A 27,276-nucleotide genomic window follows, 5' to 3' on the forward strand; every position below is an offset into this window, starting at 1 on the left:
CTGCTAGATTTAGAGTCAATAATTGACGTCGATGATGATAGGATTGTGGGATCCCAACCTCCATGGGGAGCCTCGTTGCCCTGAGACAGTGAGACGACCGGAAAATTGTTCAGTTCCTAAATCCTAACCGTGAACTTCCACGTCTTTTGGGCACGGCCGGGAAATATTTTTTTCTCTTTCCGTCCGTAGTAGCGTGTATATGAGAGCATATGGATACGCCTATGATTGAGCAGTCATCACGGCGGGAGCAGGTGGGCGAACTCTGCTTCTCAATAAGGGAATCGAACAAGCCTGCCAACGGCCGACAGAGAAAATGACGGAGCCGAGCCTCGCAGAGATAACGACGCGTGCACGGTAGAGAGACAAGTGGTGGCAGTTCCCTGGCTGTGGTTTCTTCGCAGTCAATCAGCGTACGGGAAAGGAGCGTTGGATGCCTCACGACTGTTTCCCAATTGACGAAATGACAGACACTGCGTCACGTTCAATTGCTAGTGATAAGGAAATGCCTCAAAATAACCGTCTTCCTTATTATCTCAATCAAGACGCGCAAAGATGGCCAAAGGCTGGAACGTAAATGCAAACAAAATTCATGGTAGAGAGAATTTGGGTTCCTTGAGAGCCTCGTCCTCATCGCAGTCTTCCCATCTTCCACACTTGAGAGTCTTATCAGTACAATGGTACATGGTTGGTCTGGGAGACCAGTTAGAAGTCATGCAACTTGCAATCGGGAATCAAGAGGTCAAAGAGATGATGATGGTGTGGTGTCTGGAGCTCACGATTGGCTGTCTCAAGCCTCAGTGTGCCCTTGGCGGTGCTTCCTGCACAGGTTGTCATGTGAAGCGAACGCTTTTGGTGTAAATAAACGAAGGTTTGGCCAAAAAGACTGCTTGTGTAACATTCTAATTTTGCCCCCGAGCCTTGCTTCAAATTTGGTTGGCCCCGATAACATGTCTAGTTTTGTTCAAGCCACCAGCACCTGGGCGCGAGCGTGGAGGCTATGGCCAGTGGGACACGGCAAGCATAGCCTGATTTTCTGTGCTGCCAATGTGCGCTCATTTCTGCACCAGGATGGAGCACCCGACACTTCAACGAGATTTCCTTCCCACAACGACAGAGCTTCTGCCTCTCCTTGTCATGCGTTGACAGATATCTTCAATATCTAAAACTATGGAGACATTTACCCTCGACGTTGTGCCGCCAGTTCCAAGGAACTTGACGGCGCTGAATGTATCAGTTTCTTACAGTGATCTGATAGCGCACCCAGAGTTATTCTTTCAGGTACGGCCCAGAAGCTCTGGAGGGGCGCTGCGAAGGCTCAATCTACTTCTCTAGGGATCTGACTTAGTTTGGATGATGGCATCGGGAGCATTGGTTATGCTAATGATACCAGCGGTATGCCTCTTCAACTCAGGTGCTTCGGATCGCTACTCTGCGTTGATTATGTTCCGCCTTCCTTTCATCACCACCGCGTTTATTGGTGTCCAGGTTAGTTGAAAAGTTGAGCATGCGCAGATCTTACTGAATTGCCCAGTGGTATCTCTGGGGGTATTCTCTAGCCTTTTCACCTGCTGTTTCACCAGCTTCTTCTCCATGGTCCTGGTACGGAGGATCCACTAAGGCGAACGCTCTCCAAGATACTGTAGCTCGACCAGTTGGTGCAGCCGGAGCCAAGATTCCGGAACTGGCATTTGTGTTTCTTGACCGGAATCTCGACACCTCCCAACCCTCTGGCCCACGTGACCCCGCGCCGCCTTTGCTCAGGCGGCTCAGGCCTGGCTCAACTTCGGCTCAAGTCTGCTCAGGTCTGCTCACCCATCTCACCAGAAATCGTTAACTTTTAACGAGGAGCCCGAAAAGGCCCCCTTTCCCAGCCAGGGATCCCAAATATATTCCCACTATGCGCTTATTCCCAGATAGTTATCCTGGTCTGCCTGCTTTCATGCGTAGGACCTTTTTCTGCCTTCAGGTTATTTTACGCCGTCCTCTGCGTTTTGCCTCGGGCTATATATTCTATAAATAACCGGTTTTCTCTTGTCTTTACCTCTCTTCTCACCTATTTTCTCACCTATCTTCTTACCTATCTTCTTACCTATCTTCTTATAATCTTACCTATCTTTTTACTTATTTTCTCATATATCTTCTTATATATCTCCTTACTTATATTCCCTTCCTCTTTTCTCCTTTCTCTAATCCCTCTCCCATTTCTCTAGGAAAACCTTCTTTTCTTATCTCTACTTCAGATATCCATATTTATATATATATAGTTCTATAAGCCATGAGTACTAAATAGGTAAAAGGATATTAGAGAGAACTAAATCCAGATAAGCAGATAGAAGTAGCCCTGAGAGATAGGCTCTCTGAGAATAAGTCTAGGATTAATAGTAATCCCGTTTATAGAAAACTAAATAAAAAGACTAGCTAACTATAATATAATATAATATAGGATTTTTAGAAAGTATATATTATTAATATTATAAAGTCAAGTCCAGAATAGTAAGTACTAATATATCTTAGGTATAAAAGGAAATATTCAGGATTAGACTTATATAATATAGAAAATATAAAATATATTACTAAAGCTATTAGACACTTAATTTCCAGTAGACTAGATAAAGAGATAAGAAGAGTAATTATTAAAACGGTATAAAATAAGATATAAAAACTTATATTAATATAGTAATATAAGACTAACTTTACTATTTCTTTAGAAGTTCATAACTCAGTAGCTTTTATAAGTATGCCTGCGGGCTAGCCTATTCTAAAGTATTAATATATAATATATTTACTAATAAGAGAGAAAGTATATTAAAGATATACTAAGATATATAATTTCTTTATTAATAAAGAAAAAGATACCTATATTTCTAATAATAGAGAACTATATTAATATAAAGAAGTACTTATAATAATATAACTACTATAACTATATTTATGAAAAGTACTATATAAATTTAAGTACTTTATTAAAAATATATTACTATACTTCTATAAGATTATAGGAAATATATAAGATAATATTTAAGGTAAGATACTAAGTCTAAGATAGAAATAAGACCCCGATTTTCGTGCTAACTAATATTAATAGAACCTTATTTATATAGTTATATAAAAAGATAAAGAGCTAGAGATTAAGATAAGTTTTAAAAAAGAATTTACTAAAGAAATATAAGATATCCCGAAAAAGTAAGTTTAAAGTAATTCATTTTAAGGCTCGGGTAAATTACTAATAGCTTATCTATAAACTAAAATATCTATTATATAAGAGATTAAAGCCCGTGCTTTCTCTTTTTACTAATAGCCTCTTATTTCTACTTACTATTATTATCTCGGCCGGCGCATTTAGGGACTATAGTATTATTAAGGATATTCTCGTTATTAGACTATTACTAGGCAGAAAGTACCGGATTATAAATTAGGTAAACGGGATATTAGATAATCCGGTCTTTCCAGAGATATCTATAGATAAACTAACTAAGAAAACTAAAAACGAGATTATATAAGGCTACTAGTATTTAGACTAGGCAAAAAGGGCCGGTTTTATAGGAGGAATAAAGCTTTATACTACTCATTATAAAGCGCTTATTAAGATAAATAGTAAGAAGTACTTTCTTTAAATAAGTTCATAGTATAGTAGGCTAATTAGTAATAGATAGTAGCTATTTACTAGGGCAGGTTATGAAGTTTGCCATATATAGGAACTTAAAGACTCTTATTAGCTACTACTTAGATAATATAAGTAATATAAATAGTATAGTAATCTTCCTTGGCCTAAAGCCATAACGGGATCTTATAAAAGACTTCTGCTCTATATTTATAAAGAGAAATCCGGATCTCTAGTACTTGCTTTTATAAAAGTACCTGGATAAGCTAAGGTAGTACCGGAACTTTACTAATCTTAGTAAGCAGATTAATAACCTCTCTGCTCAGATTATAGCTACTATTACGGAGAAGAAGCACCAAGAGCTTAAGGCTTAATAGTACTATATCTATAATTAGTATTAAAAGCTTATTAATAAAGAGTTAGCGAACTACTATAGGATATAATAGCAAGTATATATTACCTAATATAAGGTAAATAACTAGGGCAAGTAGTACCGCAGTTACTTTAATTATATTATCTATTATATAATTTCTGAGTATAATTATCTCGCTTATACTTTACTAATTACTGCCTTACTATAAAGTTCAGAAGGTATCTCCGCTCTTTAAGACCTTATTATACTCTATATAAATAATTCCCGTATTATATACCAGAAAGCATTATAGCCTATAGGAGGTTATTATCTAGTACTAACCTATAGCCAGGAAATTAAAAAGTAAGAATAGTTTTTCCTTATTAGTACTACTTCTATTAATAGAACGTGTTAGTATTATTATAAAAGAGAGATAGAAATATATATACTAGTACTCTAAAAACTACTATAAGAAGTAATCTGGCTTCGCCGAACTTTGCTTCCGATATAGTAAGTAAATAACTAGCGAGATAAATTAGGAAGCCTATTACCAAAATTATATTAATAATCTTAATATGCTTTTCTAGTATAAACTAGTTACTTTCCGCTATACTATTACCTGCACCAGATATTATAGCGAATATCTAAGGAAAAAATAATTACTAATAATTATATAAATAAGATAGTTTTATAATTAGATAAGCTAGTAAAGATATATCTCTAACTATATTCTAGAGTATATTAAGAGTCTAGATAATAAGAACTCTATTTCATGCCGGTATTTACTATATACTATAGTACTTTATTCGGAATTAGATTTATGAAATTATTTCGGAGATATATATAGTACTTATAAGCCAGATATATAGAAAAAGCACTAATATTAGTAAGAAGAGGGTAATAATAAACGAGCCGAAATATTAGGTATTACTAAGAAAAAGTAGCCTTAACTCTAAGAAAAGCTAGAAAATAAGGACTATAAAGTACCGGGTAGTCAAAAATCTGCCCCTAAAGATTACTTTAAAGATCCTCTTAGCTACTCGTTTATAAATATCTCGGTAGTAGATTTTAATTCATACTTAGTAAATAGTATTAAGATAGTAATAGTATCTAGCGGTTCCTTATTATATTATAGTACCCTAGTTAGTAATATCTAAAACAATTATAATAATTATTATAATATAAATACTTTATTCTTATTTCTATTAGATAATATTCTCGAAGCAGTTTCTTAGGCTAGAAAGAATTACCATTCTCCCTAGATAACTCTATTAGAAGCTACTATTATTAACCTCCTTAGTAATTCTAAATCTTGGAACTTTAATATAATTATAAATACTATCTCTTTTTCTATTAAGTCTCAGGAGAACTGGATTCTATCTAGCCCCGATATTTCTCTATTATATTTATCTAGTATTCTAATAGAGTTAGTTAATCTAAAGCTTTGAGATACTCTTCCTTCTTCTATATTAAGTTTACTAGTAACTGCCGACTCGGTTAAGGATACTTACGGAAGTATACTAATAATTATACTAGGGTATATAGAAAGCTCGGTAATATAGCCGCTTTATAATAGCTAGCCAGTTATAATTAATACTAAAGGAGGAATATAAGAGGCTAAAGTATTACTTACTAAGTAAAAATAAGGCAAAATAACTTAGTATCTTATAAAGTAGAAAGGATTTCCGTATAAGGGTAATATATAAAAGAAATAAAAGAATATAAGCCCGGAGCTTATTAAAGAATTTGAGGCAACCTATTAAGGGAACTATTCGGGCATATAACTACTTAAGAAGCAAGTATTATATAGAAGGATTAAATACCTTATTAAGTAAAAGAGGCGTCCGGAGAGCGAGAATTCTTGGGAGAAAGAAGCTACTATAAGCTATAAATAAATTATGAAGTTTGAGGCAAGCTAAAAAAGGAAACTATTATATTATATAAGTATTATTCTTAGCTAGTAACTTGGCTTATAATCTTATTCCCGTATCTATTATTAAAAATATATTACGGATACTTATTATAGGGCAAGTATATTAAAGGCACTAAATATATAATTAGCCCGGAATAATATAGAGCCGCTTCTATAATCTAGAAAGTTCTAGAAAAGGCACTACTTTTAGGCAAGAATATCTGCCTCCCGAGATCTATAAATTATATTATAACTTTTTTTATAAAATTATAAATATAGAATTCAAATAAATATATCTTAAACTCGAGTAATATCTACTAATCTTTATAGGATTAGGCTTTAGTAATTAGTATTTACTATAATATATTATTATTTATAGGAAACTATAACTAATATAAAGCCTAAATAGTAATAATTACTTTGCCTCTAATAAATTAGGTAAGGAAGCTATATCAGGTTCCTATAATTATTTAGAGGCTATACTATAATCTCTCGTTAGATAGTATATTTTTACTCTTCTATATTTATATATTAATACTCGCTATATAAAGGGAGCTAGAAAGGAATTCTTATAAAAATAAATAGTCTAGAAAGAAACTCATAAAGTAATACTTTATTAATTTAAGTTATATAAATAATTAAGGCAAGTTTAAATATAAATATACCTAACTATTAAAAAAATGGCTTTACCTTAACTAAGTAATTTAGATTACGCCAGATAAAGAATAGAATGCTATAAAAAGCTTTCGGAGTATATTAGTAAGATCTATACTCTTATAAATAACGGAATTTACTTAATACTAATAAGATATAATAGAGAGCAAGCTAGAAATATTAATTAACTTATTAGAAGTTCGTCTTATTATATGTATAGAGAAACCCTATTCTTAGTAATCTCTACTAGTAAGAATATATCTCTTTAAAAAGAACCTAAGTAAGTATTTAATTAAAGTTTATATGAAATTATATTAAGAAGTTAGTATTTCGTTTAAAGCTATAGTAAAAGAAGTATATAAGCTAATTATTACCCGAAGTATAAAGCTAATACCGGTGCCAGAATATTCTTTTTACTAGACTAGTAGTAAATTTTACTAATAGAATTACGGAATTAGAAGCAGAAAATTTAAGGTTAATAGATAAGGTTAATAAATTAAAGAATATTACTATAATAAAGTCAATATTTAAGCGAGATACTAAAGAGGCCGCGAACTAGCTTATAGTAATACTATATATAATAGAATTAGAAAACTAGTACCTAAAGAGGAATATTTAAAAATGAGCTACTATAGTAGAAGATTTTAGAGTAAGTACTATAGATTCCTACTAGATTATAAATAAGGTATCTTTAGTATTAGAAAAGTTAAAATCTTTACTACTTTCTATTTATATATAATTCTTTAAGATTAAGAAACCTGGTAACTTTACTATACTACTGGATTTACTTAAATTACTACTTATATCTACGGAAGTAAAGTAACTATTTACTAGATATAAGCATATCTCATTAGTTATATATATAATCTCATCTAAGAGACAGGGTATAAAGACAGGGGGCAGAGACAAGGGGCAGAGATAAGGGGCAGAGATAAGGGGCAGAGACAAGGGGCAGAGACAAGGGGCAGAGACAAGGGGCAGAAAATAGTGGGGAAAGTTAATGTCCAATAGTCCTTGGTCTGAACCCAGGTACCCCATCCAGCTTCCTTGCCTAATTCTAATTATATCCGGGATCGACGAGGAGCCGCATCGGGTCCCCCTAATCGTCCAATAGAGATAGGGTCCAAGTGACTCCCCTGCCTTTTTCCAATTATAGCCTTGGCGATCGACAGGAATCGACAGGGGGCCCGATCGAGCCCCGCAACCCGTTCGATAAGCGAGAGTCAGAGGCGCTGCTATGATCCCCTTCAACGCTTACTCTAAAACACTTTTAATGAGTTGATCTCAAAACCTTTGAATCACACGACAGCGAGCGGTTGCTTCAACTAGATTTCGAAACCCATCACCTATAAGGAGAAGTCCAGCCCTACCCATTTGACGATAGTCCGTTACCTGCAGTCCCACCCATCGATTCAATTATGGATTCTGTTACGTCTCGAAGTGTGTCTACTACGCCTAAAGTGGGTTCAGCTAGGCGATCCACCAGAATGGTACCACTGGCAACAGGACATGGTATACATTTGATCGCCACCTGCTTGCTGAACGCGCCCACCTCACGAATGAGCGTCTCTGAAATTTACGAATGGCTTGCTGAAAAGTATCCAAGCTACCAATATACAAAACGTAACATTCGCCATGTTCTAAGACATAATTCCGAGAGAAGGAGTCCTAGATTTGTCATTGCTAACAAACATCGCATCGCGGGAGTGCCGATTCGATGGACTATTCGGCCTGGAACAGAGTCTCAACTTCGCCGATTGTTCGGCGGCCCTCCCACTGCCGAGCGTCAATTTCCCCAATTTTATGGTGGTCTTTCTCAACAAATCCACTGCGTCCTTTGCAACCGAAGCTTTGGTCGCCAAGAGAGTTTTGCGAGACATCAACGACAGGCTCATTCTAGCCATGCGACCATATCCCCAGCTATCGGCAAAGCCTCTCCCGCAGACCCGTCCGCTGCAATTACCAGCACCCAGCTTGGTTGCACTAGGGACCACCAACCTTTAGAAGACGAGCTCTTAGTAATAGGAAGCACGTTTGAGTCTACAGACAGGAATGAGGCTGTTCAAAGCCCTGATACAGCAATCAGCAAAGATGACGCTCTTCGACAGAGACTTCGAGACCGTTCCAGGGAGGAGTTCTCTGTCGATAGCGTAGGAATCATAAGTTCTACACCAGAGCGGCGATAGTATCAGCAAGGAGGACAATGGAGCTGACACGAGTGAAGATCGATGGAAGTAGCCTGCACAACCTTCTTCCTCGATCGATAGCCCGGAAGCTCGGATTACCTCTGCATTTCGGCAGTAGTGTCAGAGTAAAAGTTGCCAACGGCACAACTCTGACCGATCAATATTGCCAACTCACCATCAGAGTGGCTAGTATTAATGCCGTAATCGATGCTTACGTGGTTTCCGAACTGTCTTCCCTTTTGCTAGGTTGGGAATGGACACAACGGGTCAATTTGTTGAGTGATCTTGGAAACCGCACGTACTATATCCTTGGACCTCATGGCAATCTGAACGAGCTTCCCGTTCCTGGGCCCACGGCTGAGGCTGAAGACGAGACGGAGTGTGCAATGGAAGCTGCTCTAACGAGAGAAGAGACTCTGCTGGCTGAAGAGACGCCAGCCCCTCCTGGGGGTGATGAAAGGTATGGCGATAAGGAGTGTGAGCTTGGTGACTTGGCAAGCATTGACACGTCTGCCACAAGACAAGAGAACATGAGTGATGCCGAGTTTTTTGTGGATGCTGTCTCTTGTCAAAGCTCAGATGACGAGCAAGGGAGCTAGGAATATGAGTAGGTAGAAGGAGTAGGTGTTCTCTCTCCCAAGGTGTGAGCGCGAAGGTAACGCAGGTACCCGATCAGGCCCCCCGCCTCATTCTAATTACTCGACATCCCGCTTAAATTCTCACCCCGCTTAAATTCTCGATTTTTCCATTATATTAAAATTTTAATTAATAAATAACCACAAATTATTTTCACAAAAACTAAATTATTTTGAAAATACCAATTATTAAATAATCCATTTCTATATAAATTTTTGTATATATTAATTCTATTTTTAATATATTTTAAAATTTATAAATATTAATATATTTAATAAAAAAATTAATAACTTTTAATATAATAATATAATTTAGGCTATTAAATCTTTATATTATTTCTTTATATAATAAAAATAATTTTAAATTATAAATTCATATAAAAATTGCTTTTATATTAAAATATAAATATTTAAAAAATAAAAATTTGAAAAAATAAAAATTTAATTAAAAACTTTTATATATTTAATAATAAAATATTTAAAGAGAGAATTATTAATTAAAAAGCTTTAGCAATATTATAAATAATGTATTAAGCAAAAAACTTGAAATAAATAAGCTTTTAATATATAAAATTAATTTAATATATAAATATTTTTTGAATTTAATATTTTGTTAATAATATTTCTAAATATAAATCGAATTTTAAATTTCAAACTTTATATTCTTTAATTCTTATAATTCAACTTTCATTTAATATTTCTTTCTATAATATTTTATTAATAAAAGTTTTATTTTTTAATATTTATATTTATATATTAAAATAATAAATTAATAAAATTTATTATAAATTATAATAAAATATTTTTTAAGATATTAATATATATTTTATTTCTAAATAAAATAAACTTTATTTTGAAGCTTAAAAATAATTATAATATTATAATATTTAATTTAAAAATAATTAAAAGAAATATATTTATAGTTTTTCAATTTTTAAATATTATTAATTTATAAATATAAGCCTTATATTAAATTTAATATATATGAAAAATCTATTATTACGAAAATTATATTATATATTAAAACATTTAATTTTAATTTATTATTTTATTAAATTATTAAATTATTTATATTTTTTCAAAATTCTTCAAATTTTGAAATTTTGAATATTTGTAGAATTGATCTTTTTACAAACTTTTAAAACTGAAACATGTTTATTATATTAATATAAAAGATTTAGATTTATTAGTTTTTGAATTTATTAAATATTTATTGAATTATTATAAAATTATTATAAAATTATTATATTTTTAATTTTTAAAATTTGATATAATAAATTAATTATTTCAATTATTTTTAATTTTTATATAATATTATTATATTAATATAATTAAATGCAAAAACAATAAAGTATTTATAATTTGTGGTTCTTTAATTACGAATTGTTTTAAATAAAAATATAATCGAGAATTTAAGCGGGGTGAGAATTTAAGCGGGGTGAGAATTTAAGCGGGGTGAGAATTTAAGCGGGGTGAGAATTTAAGCGGGGTAGAATTTAAGCGGGGTGAGAATTTAAGCGGGGTGAGAATTTAAGCGGGGTGAGAATTTAAGCGGGGTGAGAATTTAAGCGGGGTGAGAATTTAAGCGGGATGTGAGGTGTTTGTTGGTAGGCAATAAGACAATAGAATGAATCAGTGTGTTATGAAACCACAGTGTTAAATTCAGTACAGAACTAATCTCTGTCCCTCCTGTGAGGTCCAGGGAAGCCCCCTCTAAATAGGAGGCCCCGATGGCATACATACAATTAGTGATTTATAAGCCTAATGCATATAATGTAAACAGTGGTTGGTTGGGACATCGAAGGGCCGCCGATCTCCCTGATCGACACCCGCGACATCCGAGGTTCGTCACATGCCCTTAAGTCACGTGCGACCCTGCACACATCACACGGGATGTCGAGTATAGCTTGACGGATCGGCAGGGAGCCGCATCAGGGCCTCCAATCGTCCAATAAGGATAGGGTCCTAGCGGCTCCCATACCTCTTTCCAATTATAGCCTGGGGATCGACAGGGGCGGACAGGGAGCCGGATTGAGCCCCGTAATCGCTCCGTTCGAATTCTTAACACCGTGGGCTTGAAAGCATCCTGTATCAGTTGCCTCACACGTGACTTTCCCCACATATCAGTCACTTCTACACCGGGTATAGGCCATTTGTAGGGCTTATAAATATCTCCTTCACTGCACCGATTCATAGACTTTAGCCTACTCAATATCACTGATTTGGACCCTCAATTTTGAACACTTTGATCTATGCCATTCAACCCTGGCAAGCAACTGTCATCCTGTCACTTCCACAGCTCGTCGTATGCGGAAACCAGTCAGCTGGATGTACACGATTTGCGAGATTATCTTACGTCGTGCTCGTAACAATTCGCTCACTACTAAAATCATGGGCGACATACTATTCGTCATAAAATCGCGGACATTCCGCCTTGTTCTTTTGCCATGTCTCATTATCAACTAAGACCAAACAAGTTAAGTACGTGAAAAGAGACGGCCCTGAGAGTCAGCGTGACCACTAAAGTTTTGCAGACGTCCGCCTTCTCTACATCTCTCATTAACCAAAGCCCAATCAATAACGGTGTGGTGGGGGTGGCGTTGGCAGTGCTTTTTCTGCCAAGTCATGGAACATTCCCTACTCAAAGAAATCCCTGTCTGTACGGCTGTCGAGGCGCATCAAAACGCATTTAGAACGCCAAGCCTACATTCGTTGGCTTCCACTGGCTTCCCAATCCTCCTGCTTTTCTCAGTTAGCTCATAATTGTTTATTTGGGGCGTCCGATGTCAGGTGGGGTGCCGGGCACCGCGTCTGTCCCAAGTACCTAATTGAAATATGGCTCTGTCCCACGCTTTCATATTTCCTGGTTTTCGCATGTTCGCCAGCTTCAAACCTTCTCAACTGGCTAGTATCACGTATATTATTTGCGGCGCCATTCTAGCGAGTCTCCCCTACCCGTGATCCAGTCCTATCATCCATGATGAATTCTCTTCAAATCAACGGGCAAAAAATTGAGAGTGCTTTGGCGAAGTTCGTGCTGTTTGGTCCACAGGTCTCGCTTTGCAACTTTGTCGCGAGTCCTTCTGGGGCCTCTTCGGGCGCTTACGCAGAAACTACCCTTGCTCAAATCTGTTATGGAATATTTCAGCCTCTCAATGCCAGAACTCACGCGGTTCTATCGAGTTCTATCGGAGGGGCAGTTGCTGCAAAAATCATTGCGCCATTACGAGAGTTACGGGTAACATACGCTGGTGTCGCGTCCATACTTCGTCCTAACAATACTGGCATATGGCTTTTGGATGTTTGGCCTGCCACTAGTGACAACGTTAAGGTCAATTTTGTCTTACTCGCCACCTTTGCCAGATGCACAGCACCCTGGAGCAGTGATCTCGATCAGTTTTTTCTGGAGCAAACCAAACAGATATATCCATCAGACAGGCTAGATATTGCTCAGGCTCATGCAAAGGCGGTCAAAACCGCCTGCCTCGAATTTGCAAAGATGATGGAGACTTCTCTTGGGAAAAAGGAGAGAGATGCCCTCAAGATACTCGAAATCGAATTTGGTCAGTATGACATGGGCCAGGCATTCCAATCATCCTCGCCCATGAAGCTCTTCGACCTGTTTGCGAGCGACTTCTACGATATAATAGCTAGGCTCAAGAACAATGGGAAAGTGGAAATCATAGGACCAATGGCAATTCTACCTTTGATGTTCCTGGATCTCGCAAAGGACATCACAGGCTACCAATGGCGGTACAAACGCGAGATACAAATATCTCTTCACGATAGGCCGCAAGGTGGGCTGCTACTAGTCCACCCGTGCTCCCCAGGATCTCTGCCACGAATATCCGGTCCCAACAGTATGCCAAGCTTAATGCACAAACATACTATGCCCCCTGGAAAGATCAGCTCCTTGGTTACAGTATCCATCCGCAGATGGGTGTCGATGATTGCGGAGGCACAGATCTCCATTGATCCATCGTCATGGGACAGAGTGGACCGTGTCCGTTGTACTATCCTGCATGCTCTTGTTAGGAGGGCTGGGGACCTGGATGCCATAATGCCAGTTTCCACAAGAACAACGACGGATCTCCAAGTGAGGGGCGCGGAGTCCTGGTGCGGTTGTTTCCTCTGTGGAATCCAAACGAGGGAGGAAATTAGTCGGAGCCCGACCACAACCAATGGCATCCCCTCATGTTCTAATGGATCGGGTGAAACGTTGGCTGATGTGCGTATCGCCAGACACATGTGTTATACTGTGCCTCCATTTCAGAAGCACTCTGCAACCCCGAAGTCTGAAGTAGACAGCAGGCAGGAAAGAAATGAAGCGGAAGTCATTGAGCAGCTAAGAGATGGGATGGTGAACCTTATGGCTTTTCAGCATTCCCAATTAAAGAAAATTGGGGTCCACATCAGGTCTCGCGACTTACGTCCGGAACAATCCCTCGGCCCAACACAGCCTTCGCCAAACCCTACCTACCCGCCACAGCCCGTCCTTTTTGACATCGAAACAGGGACTGAGGTTATGATTGAAGGGTGGGCTGCCGTTGCCTCACCAGTTCACCTCCTAGTCGATGGCCGTGTAACAATTGCATCTTCAGAATTCGCCCCTATCGAAAACGTATTACGCCGCAGGTCTGGAAATCATGGATATGGGGGTCGCGATATTGAAAGGTTAGGCCATGCCATTCAACTTCTCGCAAGTCTCAGAAGACAGGATGTTATACCGACACTGCTGGAAGGCAGCTCTTCGCAGGGCGAGCCCGACCCTGACCTATCGGACCTTTCGGGCGAAACTATCTGCCATGCAATCGAAGCCCAACAACCTCACGCTCTGGCAGTTGAAGCGAATGGCCTGACTTACATCCCTAAGAAGATCAGTGGGACTGATGTCGAGCTACGAGCTGGGAAGAGGCTTCACCCCACCACATTGCCCGTCATGATGACTCCACTGTGTTATGCTGTTGCCGTTGCCACTGTACTTGAAGCGTGTCTTGGGTCGGAAGAACTGGACAGGATCGAAATTCGAGTGGAGAACGCCCCTTTTGCTATTCCGGCCTCCGGAACAACAGGAAATATTCTTTGGCATTTTACTAAAAACGGTGGCTTTAGCGCATCGCTCAATACCTTGGTTGGTTCTGCAATTCTGGCTGCTGAAGAAGGTGTCGCCTTCAAACGTAGAGCTGACTGGGAGGAGGGAGAGCTCATCGGGATTCAGACTCGGTTATACACTTGGTTACCACCAGCCCTACACGCAGATCCGTGTGTCCCAGTTTCCACTGTGCTTAAACCGGTTCCCTTTCGTTGGACCTTGGAAAACGCCAAGGAAGACGCGACTATCTTTATCCGCGCTCCTGCGGAGTCTGTTCTTGAGATGCATCCACCAGTCGATGAATCGCTCTACAAAACCTTCTCGGGTCTCAAAAATATCCGAACTGCGAGAACATTGGGCGACCGAATTGCCGGACAATCCTTGGCTATGAAGTTTCAGGGAGATTTTCTAGACACATTCAAGTCGACCTGGTCGCACGGCGAAATCGGCCAAAATCATATCATAAAGGAAGATGTATCCGGAAGGCAACTGACGATTAACGTCGTGTACTGTGTTATCGAAGTACCGCAGTCCTCGGAGATTTGCCTGACTAACTTGGGTTGCGATCTTGGACTGCAACACGCTACCCTGCAGGTCATTGTTCCTTGCTGGGGAAAATGCAAAAGTACCGTGGGTCTCGACTGGGGGGCCGAAGGGCTTGACCCGTTATACGAGTTGCAATCTCTGACTCACATGCGCCAGTGCTTTGGCTCTAAATTAAATTTCATTCTCACCTCTCACCAAAACCCCGAGGCCCGTATGGCATTGTGGCAATTGTCTCCAACAGCGATATTCTTGGGTCCGGATAGTTGTCTGAGATGTTTCGTTACTAGAGATGAACCGGATACGCTAGAGAGTGGCCAGGGTTATACTACAGCGAATATTATTCAATAGATAGTAATATCAAGGGGCAACTGAATTTAACCGTAATATTAGTAATACGGCCAGTGATGACGGTATTTGAATCACCCAGGGCCCTTCAAATTCAATCTTATACTGAAATTAGTGGTACAATTCAACCACTAGGCTTAGAACAGTAGCCCAGGAATTGGCTCCCAAGAGAAAAATTGACCTCGCGATCTCGTGCAAAGGATCAAGAGGAATCTTTGATGGGGACCATGATTGTTGGATGCGTATACCAGTTGTGACAAGTAGGTTGTTCTCTCCCCCAAGGTGTGAGCGCGAAGGGTAACGCAGGTACCCGATCCGGCCCCCGCCTCATTCTAATTATAGCTTGACGGATCGGCAGGGAGCCGCATCAGGGCCTCCAATCGTCCAATAGGGATAGGGTCCTAGCGGCTCCCCTGCCTCTTTCCAATTATAGCCTGGGGATCGACAGGGGCGGACAGGGAGCCGGATTGAGCCCCGTAATCGTTCAATAGCGTCAGAGCCAACAGTTTGGCCTTGGTAATGACGCTTGATGGACGAGCTTGTGTGTTTGGGCGATTAGGTCACGTGATCAAGACGGCAGGGAATGGAATTTTGTTGCACGTCGCAAAGAGAAGGGAACTTTCGTGCCGGACCGCAACGGCAGGCAGCTATTGGATATGATGGGAATCACGTGCGCATGGGTCTTAAGAAAAAAAGTCTTGAGAGAAATTTCTTAAGAGATCATGAGTCATGTGAAAAATTGCTTAAGAGAGCAGGGCTCTTAAGAAATTTCTCGTAGGAGCTAGGCTCTCCCAAGAGCTATAATATCTCAAGAATCTTATCTCAAGACCCGTAATATCTTAAGAAATTTCTCTCAAGACTTTTCTCTTCAGATTTTACGGCTCTTATAAGAATACGGCTTCTAAAATAATTATCTTGGGAGAGTATTACTCTTAGGAGACTAGGAGTCTTGAGAGAATTCTTTAAGGATATCTATAATCTTAAGAGTATTATCTTTATATCTATAAGGTCCTATAAGCCATAATATCTCAAGATACTTATCTTTAGTAATATTCTCGTGGAAATTAGATTAAATACTTCTAGAAATCCGATTTCTACCCTATCCCAGAAGAAGTAAGTAAAGCAAAAAAAATAAGTAAGGCCCACAAATACTAACAAATAGTAACCTTATAAGTATAGCTTACTTGCATTTTATATATACGTCCGTTTCTAAATTAATAGAGGCAGTATAATACTAAATTCGGACTTATTCTCTTCTATTAGACTAGCGCAGGTAACTCTATAGACAAATTCAAGCCCAAGTAGCTACTATAATACCGGTATTAGCTAATAAGTATTAGAGATATTCCTATAGGAAAAAATAAGACAAAAACGCTATATTACTTTAATCTAAAATCCTGAACTAATCTAACTTATCCTATATATGTTTTTCTATAAAAAGATCCTATAATTACGCTAATTTATATTCTAATTCCCTAAACTTACTTTTCTAGCTATACTAGCTAGTATTCTAACTCCTATAGGCTTACCTTATTATCTAGATACCTATATATTTCATTTTATAATTAATTATATAGCTAGTTAGTTCTTGAAACTAAAACTAGTTAGTAAATTAATTAAAAAAATAAAAATAAAAATAAAAACTTTTATTAGAAATAAAAACTTATCTATTACTAGTATTTCTCCCCGCTTTTCTATTTCCTCTTATATTCTTTTAATATATTTCCCTTCTACCTTTTCTTAAAGAATTATTATTAGATTAGCTATACTACTATATATTATAGTATATTAACTAAAAGGCACCCGGTCTGCCTTTCCTAATTAAATATAAATCGAGATACTAAGAATCTAATCCAAGTTAGAAGTTATATAAAAATATAAGTAAGGAAATAACTAATATAACCTTTATTTAAAGTATTATTAGCTAGGGTATTATTAAGTAAAAACTCTATTATAATTCCAATATCTATTTATAATTAGCCTAAATTTATAATCCGACCTAATTCTAACTTATCTAGGGTCTCTAATTACTAAACTAAATAAATATAGCGAGTATATATCTTATAGGTATTATACTTATATATTAGCTATCTTAGATAAAATAACTATATAGCTATACTAAAGCCGCTTACTATTATAAGAATAGTCTTATACTCGCCTACTAGTATACTAGTATTATATAGCCCATTAAATAGAGCTAAGTAAGGGAGGTAATTAAACTTACTATATTTCAGAAGTTTTTAAATAAAGCCTTAGTAAGGCTCTATAAATAGATCCAAAATACTTTATTCTTTCTCGGACTAGAATATTATAACAAATAAATAGCTTTAACTTTTAATAATTAAGATAAAATTAAGCGGATCTTAACTATATTATTTATATAGGTAATAGAAGTTTAAGGAAAACTATAACTAATGGCTTTATTTTACTAGATAATAAATTTATATTAGAGAAGAAATATTAAAAGATATATTTCTATAAAAATATAAATATATATACGGGGAAGAAGTAACTATAATACTAAGTATTACTAAATTAAATAAATAGCGAGTACTACTAATACTTAATATATGCGGATAAAGACTTTATATAAGAGTATATAGAAAAGAGGTAAAGAAAGTATAAGAAAATATAGTAATAATTTTCCCTATATAAAGTTAGATATAGCTAATATATAATAGAAAAGATTAAAACTTATAATTAATTCCTATAAATTCTTTAATATATATAGAGAGAAAAAGATTTAACTAATTATAACTATAATTATATAAAAGGCTAGAAAGATAAATAATATTACCCTAGCTAGGTAATGAAATTATTAGAACTTACTTAAGGAAATACTAAGAAAATCTGCGAGAATATTAAAAAAGAGGCCAGAAAGAAGTAGAATTAAGTTAATTAACGAGAGATTTATAGCCTATAGCCTAGCCTTTAATATAAATAATACCTTATATATAAGACAGAAAATAATTACCCTAAAGTAGACGAATTATAAAAGAATATTAGCTTGACTCTATAGACCTAAATATTAGTAATAATAAAGAAGTAGTAAATAAATAAAATATTTATTTATCTAAAGTAAAAAAGCTTTTAGGAACTGCCTTATATAGTAGTATATCTTAAAAAATATAAGAGAAAGAAAGATACTACCTATAGTAATACTAAATACTAGAGTAATCTTTATTAGAAAGCAAGTATAAGATTTATATAAGAAATAAGTAAAAGAAAAAGAAAGAAGAATATAAAGAGATTAAAATAACTAAAAAGAAATATATAGTCTAAGGGCTAGCTATAATAGTAGTCCAAATTAGATAAGAGCCAGAAATGAATTCTAAAACTAAAAATAAAAGGAAAACAAAATAGTACCCCTAAAATCAAAAATAGAGAAGCCTAAAATAGTCCTATAGGGCCGGGAAAAGACACTATAAAATCCAGCTTTATTATTTTTATTACTTAATAAACTATAGTAAATCTAGTTAAAAATAGTAAATAATTATATTAATCTAATAACTATTATAAATAAATAGCTTACTAAGGCTCTAAGTATACTTATAATATTATATACTCCTATAAAATCACCTAACTTAGTATATACTTATAGTCTCTATATATCCAGAGGCTAGCAAGAGATACTAGGCCCCTAAGCTTTTCTTTTTACTAAGAAAGTTATATTAGTAAGTACTAGAAAATATTAGAATATAATATAGAAATATAAGCCTTTAACTTACTTTTATTAACTCGCCTACCGAGCTAGTAAATATTGTCTCCGAGAGGAAGCCAATAGTATTAGAGCTATTAGGCTAATAATATAGATTATTTATACTAATAGTTCTATTATCCTTAGTATAGCCCTATATTAATTCTATTATAATTAAGCCCAAGGCTCTAATATTATAAGATTTAGTGCTTTCTAGAGAGCGCATATAGTAGTATTCTTAGTCCGCTATAATTTTTGGGTTAATAAATATATTCTAAGACAGAAATTATTACTAACTAATTTTAATATCCTTATCTAAATTAATAAGAATATTTAAATAAGTTAATAAGCTATACTCTAATTCTTTTATTATAAGGTAAGTAAGGCCCTTAAGTACCTATTATAATTAGTGCCTGTTCTATATTTATTACTTTATTAATACTTACTTATCTAAGTATTAAAGCCAAGCAAAGTTTATTAATATAAGAATTACTAGTAATATATTATAGAGAAATAGATATATACTCGAAAATAATATATAATAATTATTTAAACTTAAAAGTATTAAAGACTAAAATAAAGTTAGGGTATTAAATCCGTTATAATATATAAAGCTTATCCTTAATATATGGCCCTAAAAAGCCTCTTATTATAATAATATTAAACGGAGGGCTTTTATACTCTATAATATTAACGCAATTACTAATACCGAGCTATAGCTAATAGATCCTCTTATAGCTTCTCTATAAAGACTCCTCTTTAGTTATTATATATTTATATACTTTAACTCTAGAATTAATAGCTTTTACTAGCCGGGATTAATAGTATTACTTTCTAAGAATAATGCTTTTCCTCTAGCTTACTACTTTATAGTATTTTACCTAGTAGCTATATAATTACTATTATTATCTAGCTATTTTATATTACTTCCAGAATACAAATATAGCCTATATTCCCTTAATATATTTAATAAGAACTATATATAGTATTTATCTAGATCAGAAGTTATTCTAAATATATATAATATAGTAAGAAGAGTTCTAAAGATCTTATTAATTAGAGAGAATAGGTCTAAAAATAGCTTTAACTTATATCTCTTATAAGAAGGTTCAAGAACTAAGACAGGCTACTAATAGAAGCCAGAATAGGCTCCTATATTACTATTTATAGTATTATAAGTTAACTTTAATAAGGAATTACTTTCTTATTAGAGACGGAACTATTAAAAAATAATAAGTAATAAGTAATTCCTATTCTTTCCTAAAAAAAATAAGATCTTATATATTAATTATCTTAAGATATAGTACATATAATTCCTGGAATAAAAGTAATAATAAGAGGTAAAGAGAAGCATTAAGTATAGAGATATAACTAGTATTAAGCTTAATATACTTTATTTTTCGTATAAAGAGTTAAAAGAGTTAGATAAGAATAATATTAAGAAACTAAGAAATTTGTTTTACGGGAAAGGTAATTACTATTAACTAGACTTTTAAAATTATATTCCTGCCATTATTAGCTAGCTATAGTTAGAGGCTACTATAGAAGCTTCTAGAACCTCTACTAAGCGGCTTCTGGAAAATATATATAATACTTATCTAGAGCTAGATTTTCCGCCCGGTTATTAGTTAAAGTACTTTTACGGACGCTACTAAATACTAGTAATAGCCCAAGTTCTTTCTCTAGAAAATAGGTATTAGATAGTAAACCTATATCTTAAAGATATAACCTCTCTTTTCTAAATCTAGAGAAGCTACTAACTTTTCTTTTCTATTTTAGATCTTAACTAGAAACTAAAAATAACTCTAATTAAAAAGTATTTAGCTAAAAAGTAGCCTAATAATAGCGAGATCTATAATAAAATCCGCAAATATTAAGAATATAAAAAAGCAAGAAATCCATACTTCAAGAAATAATAGTGGGCTTATTTAGCTATTATATTAAATTATAAGAAAGAAAACCTCGAAAAGATCTTCTATTATATAGATTATAGGGCTATATTTAATATTTAATTAGATATTTCAGGACTAGCAGGGGAAATAAGGTTAAGTATAATATATATAATATTTACTATAAGATACTATAAGATAAGCTTTATATTTATAAGTAATTCAAAAGTACTAACTATACTAAATAGCCAAATCTCTATTATCTTAATAATATTATTAGGGACTTCTAAACTAAGAAGATTTTCCGTAATAATAAAGAGGTAATATAGAAAATAGATTAAGTAATAGTAAAAGCCTTAGAGCTCATTATATCAAGTACTTATAGGGCGGATTTCCAGGCTTTATATAATAAAATATAAAGTAGCTAGATTCTCGGTACTTTTAGTAAATAAAATTATAAAGATATATAAAGCAGGGTGCTTTCCGCCACTATTAATTACTTAGTTCCTTCTTTCTTTAGCTTCTTTAAAGACCTTAACTACCTCAAAAATATTACTAATAATATAAAATAATTATTTCTACTATTACCTTATAATATAGTCTCCTCTATTATAAAAGACGCGTTCTCTAATACAAACTATAAAGCTAGTTAGTATATAGTTCAAGAATTAGAGTTCTTCTATATATTCTGGCCTAAAAGCCTAGTAAACCGGATAAATCTTAGATAATAATAGATATAAATATATATAATATATAAATACCCCTAAATACCTGCAAAGCTAAAAAAAAAGAACTTATTAATAAAGCCAGCTAGTAAGAAGGCAGATAAGATTATCCTATATAAGTCTATTACTCTAGCCTCTTACTTAGGATATAAGTCTAAGTAAATATATAGCCTAGCCCAGTAATTACCTAATAGGGAAATCACTTATAGTACCCTATTAAAGGCTCGGAAACCTGCCCGCTATAAGTATAGTAAAGCAGCATTTAAGGACTATATAAAGTAAATAGTAAATCTATTCTCTAAAGCCTAGCTAGTAATAGTAAAGCAGGCGAGAGCTATAGTAAAGATTAATTACTCTAATATATTACTAAAATAATGCGGGATCCTATATATATAAGATTATAAACGGGATAAATTATCTCTTTTTATAAACAAGTTATATAATACTACCGAGAAATAATATAACGAGATATTATCTTTTTTTATTTATAGATCTATATACTTTGCATTTTTTGGCAAGCTAAGCCGTTCTAACCCCCCCTCTCCTGAGGTAATATTACTACTAGATTCCCCAATTTTAGCTTATCCAGGAGATAATTAGGTAAGGGAGAAATAAGAACGGCTCGAGCAAGAAGGATAATAGAGACTCGCAAGGGAACGAGAATGGCTAGTACGAGAATAAGAACGGCTTGCACGAGAAGAATAGGAGCGGCTTATACGGGAGGAGCAAGAGAGACTCGCAAGAGAACAAGAGCAATTAGCGAGAGAAGAGCAGGAGAGACTGGCACGGGAGAAACAAGAAAGACTTGCCCGAGAGGAGCAGGAGCGGCGTGCGAGAGAACAAGAGCGGCTCGCACGAGAGGAGCAGGAGAGACTAGCTAGAGAGGAACAAGAAAGTCTGGCCCGAGAGGAACAAGAGCGGCTCGCACGAGAAGAGCAGGAAAGACTTGCTCGAGAGGAGCAGGAGCGGCTTGCCAGAGAACAGGAAAGACTTATACGGGAAGAACAAGAGCGGCTCGCACGAGAAGTGCAGGAGAGACTGGCTAGAGAGGAACAAGAGCAATTAGCGAGAAAAGAACAAGAGCGCCTTGTAAGAGAACAGGAAAGACTTGCTCGAGAGGAACATGAACGGCTGGCAAGGGAGGAACAAGAAAGACTTGCGCGAGAAGAGCAAGAAAGACTCGCACGAGAGGAGCAGGAGCGTCTTGCAAGGGATGAGCAAGAGAGACTGGTGCGAGAGGAGCAGGAGCGATTGGCAAGAGAAGAACAGGAGAGACTTGCGAAAGAGGAGCAGGAGCGGCAGGAGCAGGCTGCTAGGGAGGAACAAGACAAACTCGCACGGGAGGAGCAGGAGCGGCTTGCCAGAGAACAAGAACGGCTCGCACGAGAGGAACAAGAAAGACTTGCTCGAGAGGAACAGGAGCGTCTCGCAAGGGAGGAACAAGAGCAATTAGCAAGAGAGGAACAGGAGAGACTTGCGAAAGAGGAGCAGGAGCGGCAGGAGCAGGCTGCTAGGGAGGAACAAGACAAACTCGCACGGGAGGAGCAAGAACGCTTAGCAAAAGAAAAACAAGAGCGTCTTGAGAGGGAAGAACAGGAGAGACTTGCGAAAGAGGATCAGAAGCGGTTAGCAAGAGAGGAACAAGACAGACTTGCAACGGAAGAACAAGATCGTGTCGCATAAGAACAAGAACGACTTATTAGGATAAAGCAAGAACGGTTAGTAAGAGAAGAACAAGAGCGAGTCATACGAGAAGAGCAGGAAAGACTAGCGGAAAACCTTACTAAGTAATGGGAAGACAGGCCCAAGCAAAAGAAGCCCAATAAGAACTAGCCAGATAAGGGACCTAAGGTACTAAGAAGTCAAAACGGCATATAAAAAGGTCTCCGTATATTAGCTTTAGCCAAAAGAAGAGAATAGCCACTTACGTAACTTGACTTAAAGAAAGTTACTAATAGTAAGTCTTTAGAAGCTAACTATTATTTTGTACCGCTATTACAGGCATTTAACTTTTTACTAGAAGCCGCAGGAGATTAAGTTAAAGTTAATAATACTAGCTATCCTCTATAGCCTAGCTCGGATTCTTTAGTAATAAATAACTTAATAGCCTTAGGCAAGCTACTATAACTTGCTTCTAACTCCAGAGAATAAAACCAAGCTATTAAGAGGCCTATATAAAAGAAGCAGGGAAAACTTATAATAAAAGAAAAGAAGTAACTAGTAAGGGAAGAATAAGAGAAACCTATAGGAGAAAAGTAAGAGGAACCTATAATTAAGGAAAAGGAAAGGCTTATAAAGAATATTACTAAGTAATAAGAAAAGAGACTTAGATAAAAAATATTAAAGGAAAAAATATAAGACTAGAGCAGACCTAAGGTAGTAAGAAAGAGGGCCCGAAAAGATATAGATATAATAAAAAGAAACTAGCTACTTACTTAGTTTATACTTAAAACTTTTAGAAATATCGAGTCTCAAGAACTTATATAAGAAAATTCATTACCCTAGATTACTATAGAAAATAAATATTAAACTATAGCAGACTAAGAAGTTATCCGAAATCCTACCTATAGTATATAGCCTAATACGGATTTTTTAGTAACTAATAATAGTAACTTAATATTTATTTCAGGTAAAATACCAGATTATATTACTAATTCTATAGAATAAATTTAGGCTATTAAGCTATAAGTAAGGGCTTGAGTTCTCTTTTACTTATAGCTAAGCTTATATAGCTATAGACTATAAGATTATTAAGTAACTAGAAACTAGATCTTCTAAGGATTTATATAAAATATAAGATCCGTAATTATAGTATTTAGAAGATTTCATATATTTTTCTAGTTAATTCTTCCGACTTATTAGAGGCCAGGCAAGTAATAATAAAGTATATAAGAAAACGAATTCATATATTTAATATAAACTTCTGAATACTAATATTCTAAATATATTTTGAAAATATTATTATAAATAATATAAATATAATACTTTTAATTCTAGAATAGGATATTAATATAAATAATCTTTTAACTTCTATATCTAAGAAGCGCCCTAATTTATAAATGAATTTAGAAGCGGACTTTTCTATTCCAGAGTCTAATCTAGAGAATAGTTTAGGAAGTAAAGAGACTATTTATAAGAGAGTTACTAGATATAATTTAAGGTGAGTTCTAACTTAAATAAAGATAGTTTAAATTATCTAATCTAGTTATATAATAGTATTCTCTACTAATATCTTTAATATTAGAAAAGTTAAAATCTTTATTACTTTCTATTTATTATAATTTTTCAAGATTATGCCATATATTAATAAAAGTAAAGTAACTATTTACTTATAGTAAGGATAAATAAGTATATTCCTTAATAGTTCTAAAGTTAGCCTTAACTAGAAAAGTAGTCTAATACTAATACTAAGTTTACTCTATTTATAAGGAAAAAGGTACTAAAATTAAAGTACTAGAAATATACTTATTTATTCCTATTACTAAGTACTATAGTAGCTATAAGTATATCTTATTAGTTATACTATAATCTCACCTAAGATATAGGTATAGAAATAAGGAATAAAGACTAGGGGCAGAGATATAAGGCAGAAAATTTCTTATCTAAACTTAGGTATCCTATCTAGCTTTCTTACTAAATTCTAATTATATTCGGGATTAATAAGAGAACTATATTAGGCCCCCTAATTATCTAATAGAAATAGAGTTCAAGTAACTTCCTTGCCTCTTTCTAATTATAGCCTTTAGAATTAATAGAAATAATAGGAAGCAGAATTAGCCCGTAATTATCTAATAAATTATTTATTCAAGATATTATTTAAGCCTTATACTAATTATTTACTAATATTTGAAATAAAAGAAATCTCTTAAATATAAATAAGAATTTATAGAGGTACTATAAGGTATGCAAGTAATAAGAAAGCTTCTATATATGAATTTTCCTAAAAGAAAATAATAGGAGATAAATAGAAGAAATATTAATTTTTTCTTATAATATATATTATAGCTTATATTATATATATTAATATCTTTAAATAAAAATAATATACTCTCTAGCTAGCCAGGAAACTAATATAAAATAAACTTGAAAACCTGAAAAGTAATAAATAGTCTAGAAAATATATTAAAAAATTAATAATAGCTATTTAGCTTATTCTATAAGCTTATTTACTATAATCTCTAGCTTTCTAAGCCCCGTATCTTTAGTATTATTTCCCCTTCAAATTAGTTCTATTTACTAGATCTATAAGGTAATCTTTCTTTTTTTTAGTTATAGCCTATCTAACCTAGCTTTATTATTAATATAGTAATTATAACGAATTTAAGTACTTATTTATCTGCCTTCTATACTTAATAGTAATTTGGACTATATAGGAAGTCTAGAGAATAAGATCTTAGTAATAAAATATATTATTATTAAAATATATATATCTTAATTAGAAATCGGACTTTATAATATACTTTAGGGATATTAGTATAGAGGAGATATATTATTAGATTTAATATATAGGCTATTTATAGAAATCGAGCTTAATAAGTTACTAGCTATCTTATATAATACTATATTAATAGTAAGTAGTAAAGAAGATAAAGGAAATAACTTATATAGAAATAATAAAGAATTTATCTCGGGTTTCTTTTATAAAGGCTAAGCTATAATAGGGTAGTTTATTAGTCTTGTAATAACTAAGCTAAGTTATTCTATAATATCCCAAAATATATTTGCCTAAAAATATTTAGTATTATATATATAAAGTAGTTATATATCCGTAATTAGCTTAGTAAAATACCTATAATACTACTTCTTTCTATAAGAGAAATAAGTAATCGGATTACCTTTCTTACCAGGCATTTTATAAAACCCATATACTACTAGCTATTTAGGAGACTAATATTAGTAAGGCTAGTATCTAAAGAAGTCTAACCTAGACAAAATTATAGAAAAGGTAACTAATATTTTAATAGTCTTTAATATATTAATTATTAATATATAGATATAGAAATAAGATAACCTAGTATTAAATAACTTTAGTAAAGAAGTTAATACTATAATAAGACTTAGTAAGAGTAATAGTGACTTCTATAGTAAATAGGTGCCATTTTTAGTATATAGAGCCCATTTGAGCCCCTCTAGTAAATAAAAGGTTTATATAGTTAAGTAATAAAGTTCTATATTAGTAAGAATAAACTAGTATTATAAAGGGGCTAATCTCGCGAAGTCTATTCTTAAAATAAAGAAATTAAAATACGGCCCCCTATTATCTTAGTTTAGAGACCGACTCGGGCTCCTTATTATATAATTAAACTATAGGCTCAAGATTTGGGGAATTATAGTATAAATATAGCTCCCAGATTTATATATACTACTTGGTTTATATATACTATATTATATAATTATACTCATTTACTAGTATTAGAGCCACGTTAGTTTATATCTAAAATTAGGTTAAAATATATAGGCCGGATTTCGTTTAGGAACAGGCTTATAAACGGAAGGGGGTTTTTCTAGTAATATATGAAATATTCTAGAAAGATTATTATAGCCTGAGGAATATATAGCAATTTTATAGCCTCTAAAGTTTTTATTTATTTAAAGGTATAGAAGTATATACTTGTATTAATATAAAGTATATTATATATACT

At 34.2% G+C, this 27,276-nt stretch overlaps 4 protein-coding genes across 4 annotated transcripts; all 4 read left to right on the plus strand.

The window, feature by feature from the left end:
• Window positions 1–1,167: 1,167 nt before the first annotated feature.
• On the plus strand, window positions 1,168–1,834 carry K444DRAFT_542672 (uncharacterized protein; the record flags this gene model as incomplete). The annotated part of the gene is made up of 3 exons (XM_024875896.1): window positions 1,168–1,278; window positions 1,333–1,485; window positions 1,532–1,834. 3 exons carry the CDS (start codon window positions 1,168–1,170, stop codon window positions 1,832–1,834), a joined length of 567 nt encoding a protein of 188 aa, XP_024729719.1.
• A 6,103-nt stretch (window positions 1,835–7,937) lies between these two features.
• Window positions 7,938–9,304, plus strand: K444DRAFT_668467 (uncharacterized protein; the record flags this gene model as incomplete). The annotated part of the gene is made up of 2 exons (XM_024887413.1): window positions 7,938–8,669; window positions 8,744–9,304. 2 exons carry the CDS (start codon window positions 7,938–7,940, stop codon window positions 9,302–9,304), a joined length of 1,293 nt encoding a protein of 430 aa, XP_024729720.1.
• Window positions 9,305–11,908: 2,604 nt separating this feature from the next.
• Window positions 11,909–15,357, plus strand: K444DRAFT_704232 (uncharacterized protein). Its single transcript, XM_024888082.1, has one exon. The coding sequence runs from the start codon at window positions 12,318–12,320 to the stop codon at window positions 15,324–15,326; it is 3,009 nt and encodes a 1,002-aa protein (XP_024729721.1). The 5' UTR covers window positions 11,909–12,317; the 3' UTR covers window positions 15,327–15,357.
• Window positions 15,358–22,296: 6,939 nt separating this feature from the next.
• Window positions 22,297–23,317, plus strand: K444DRAFT_635761 (uncharacterized protein; the record flags this gene model as incomplete). The annotated part of the gene is made up of 2 exons (XM_024883910.1): window positions 22,297–22,303; window positions 22,365–23,317. The coding sequence occupies 2 exons, from the start codon at window positions 22,297–22,299 to the stop codon at window positions 23,315–23,317; spliced, it is 960 nt and encodes a 319-aa protein (XP_024729722.1).
• Between the last annotated feature and the right edge of the window lie 3,959 nt (window positions 23,318–27,276).

The sequence above is a fragment of the Hyaloscypha bicolor genome (genome assembly GCF_002865645.1).
Source record: "Hyaloscypha bicolor E unplaced genomic scaffold K444scaffold_165, whole genome shotgun sequence".
In the NCBI taxonomy this organism is placed as follows: domain Eukaryota; kingdom Fungi; phylum Ascomycota; class Leotiomycetes; order Helotiales; family Hyaloscyphaceae; genus Hyaloscypha; species Hyaloscypha bicolor.

Bases quoted from the DNA above. Each gene is read 5' to 3' on its own strand.
- K444DRAFT_704232 (XM_024888082.1), top strand. From the start codon at position 12,318: ATGATGAATTCTCTTCAAATCAACGGGCAAAAAATTGAGAGTGCTTTG.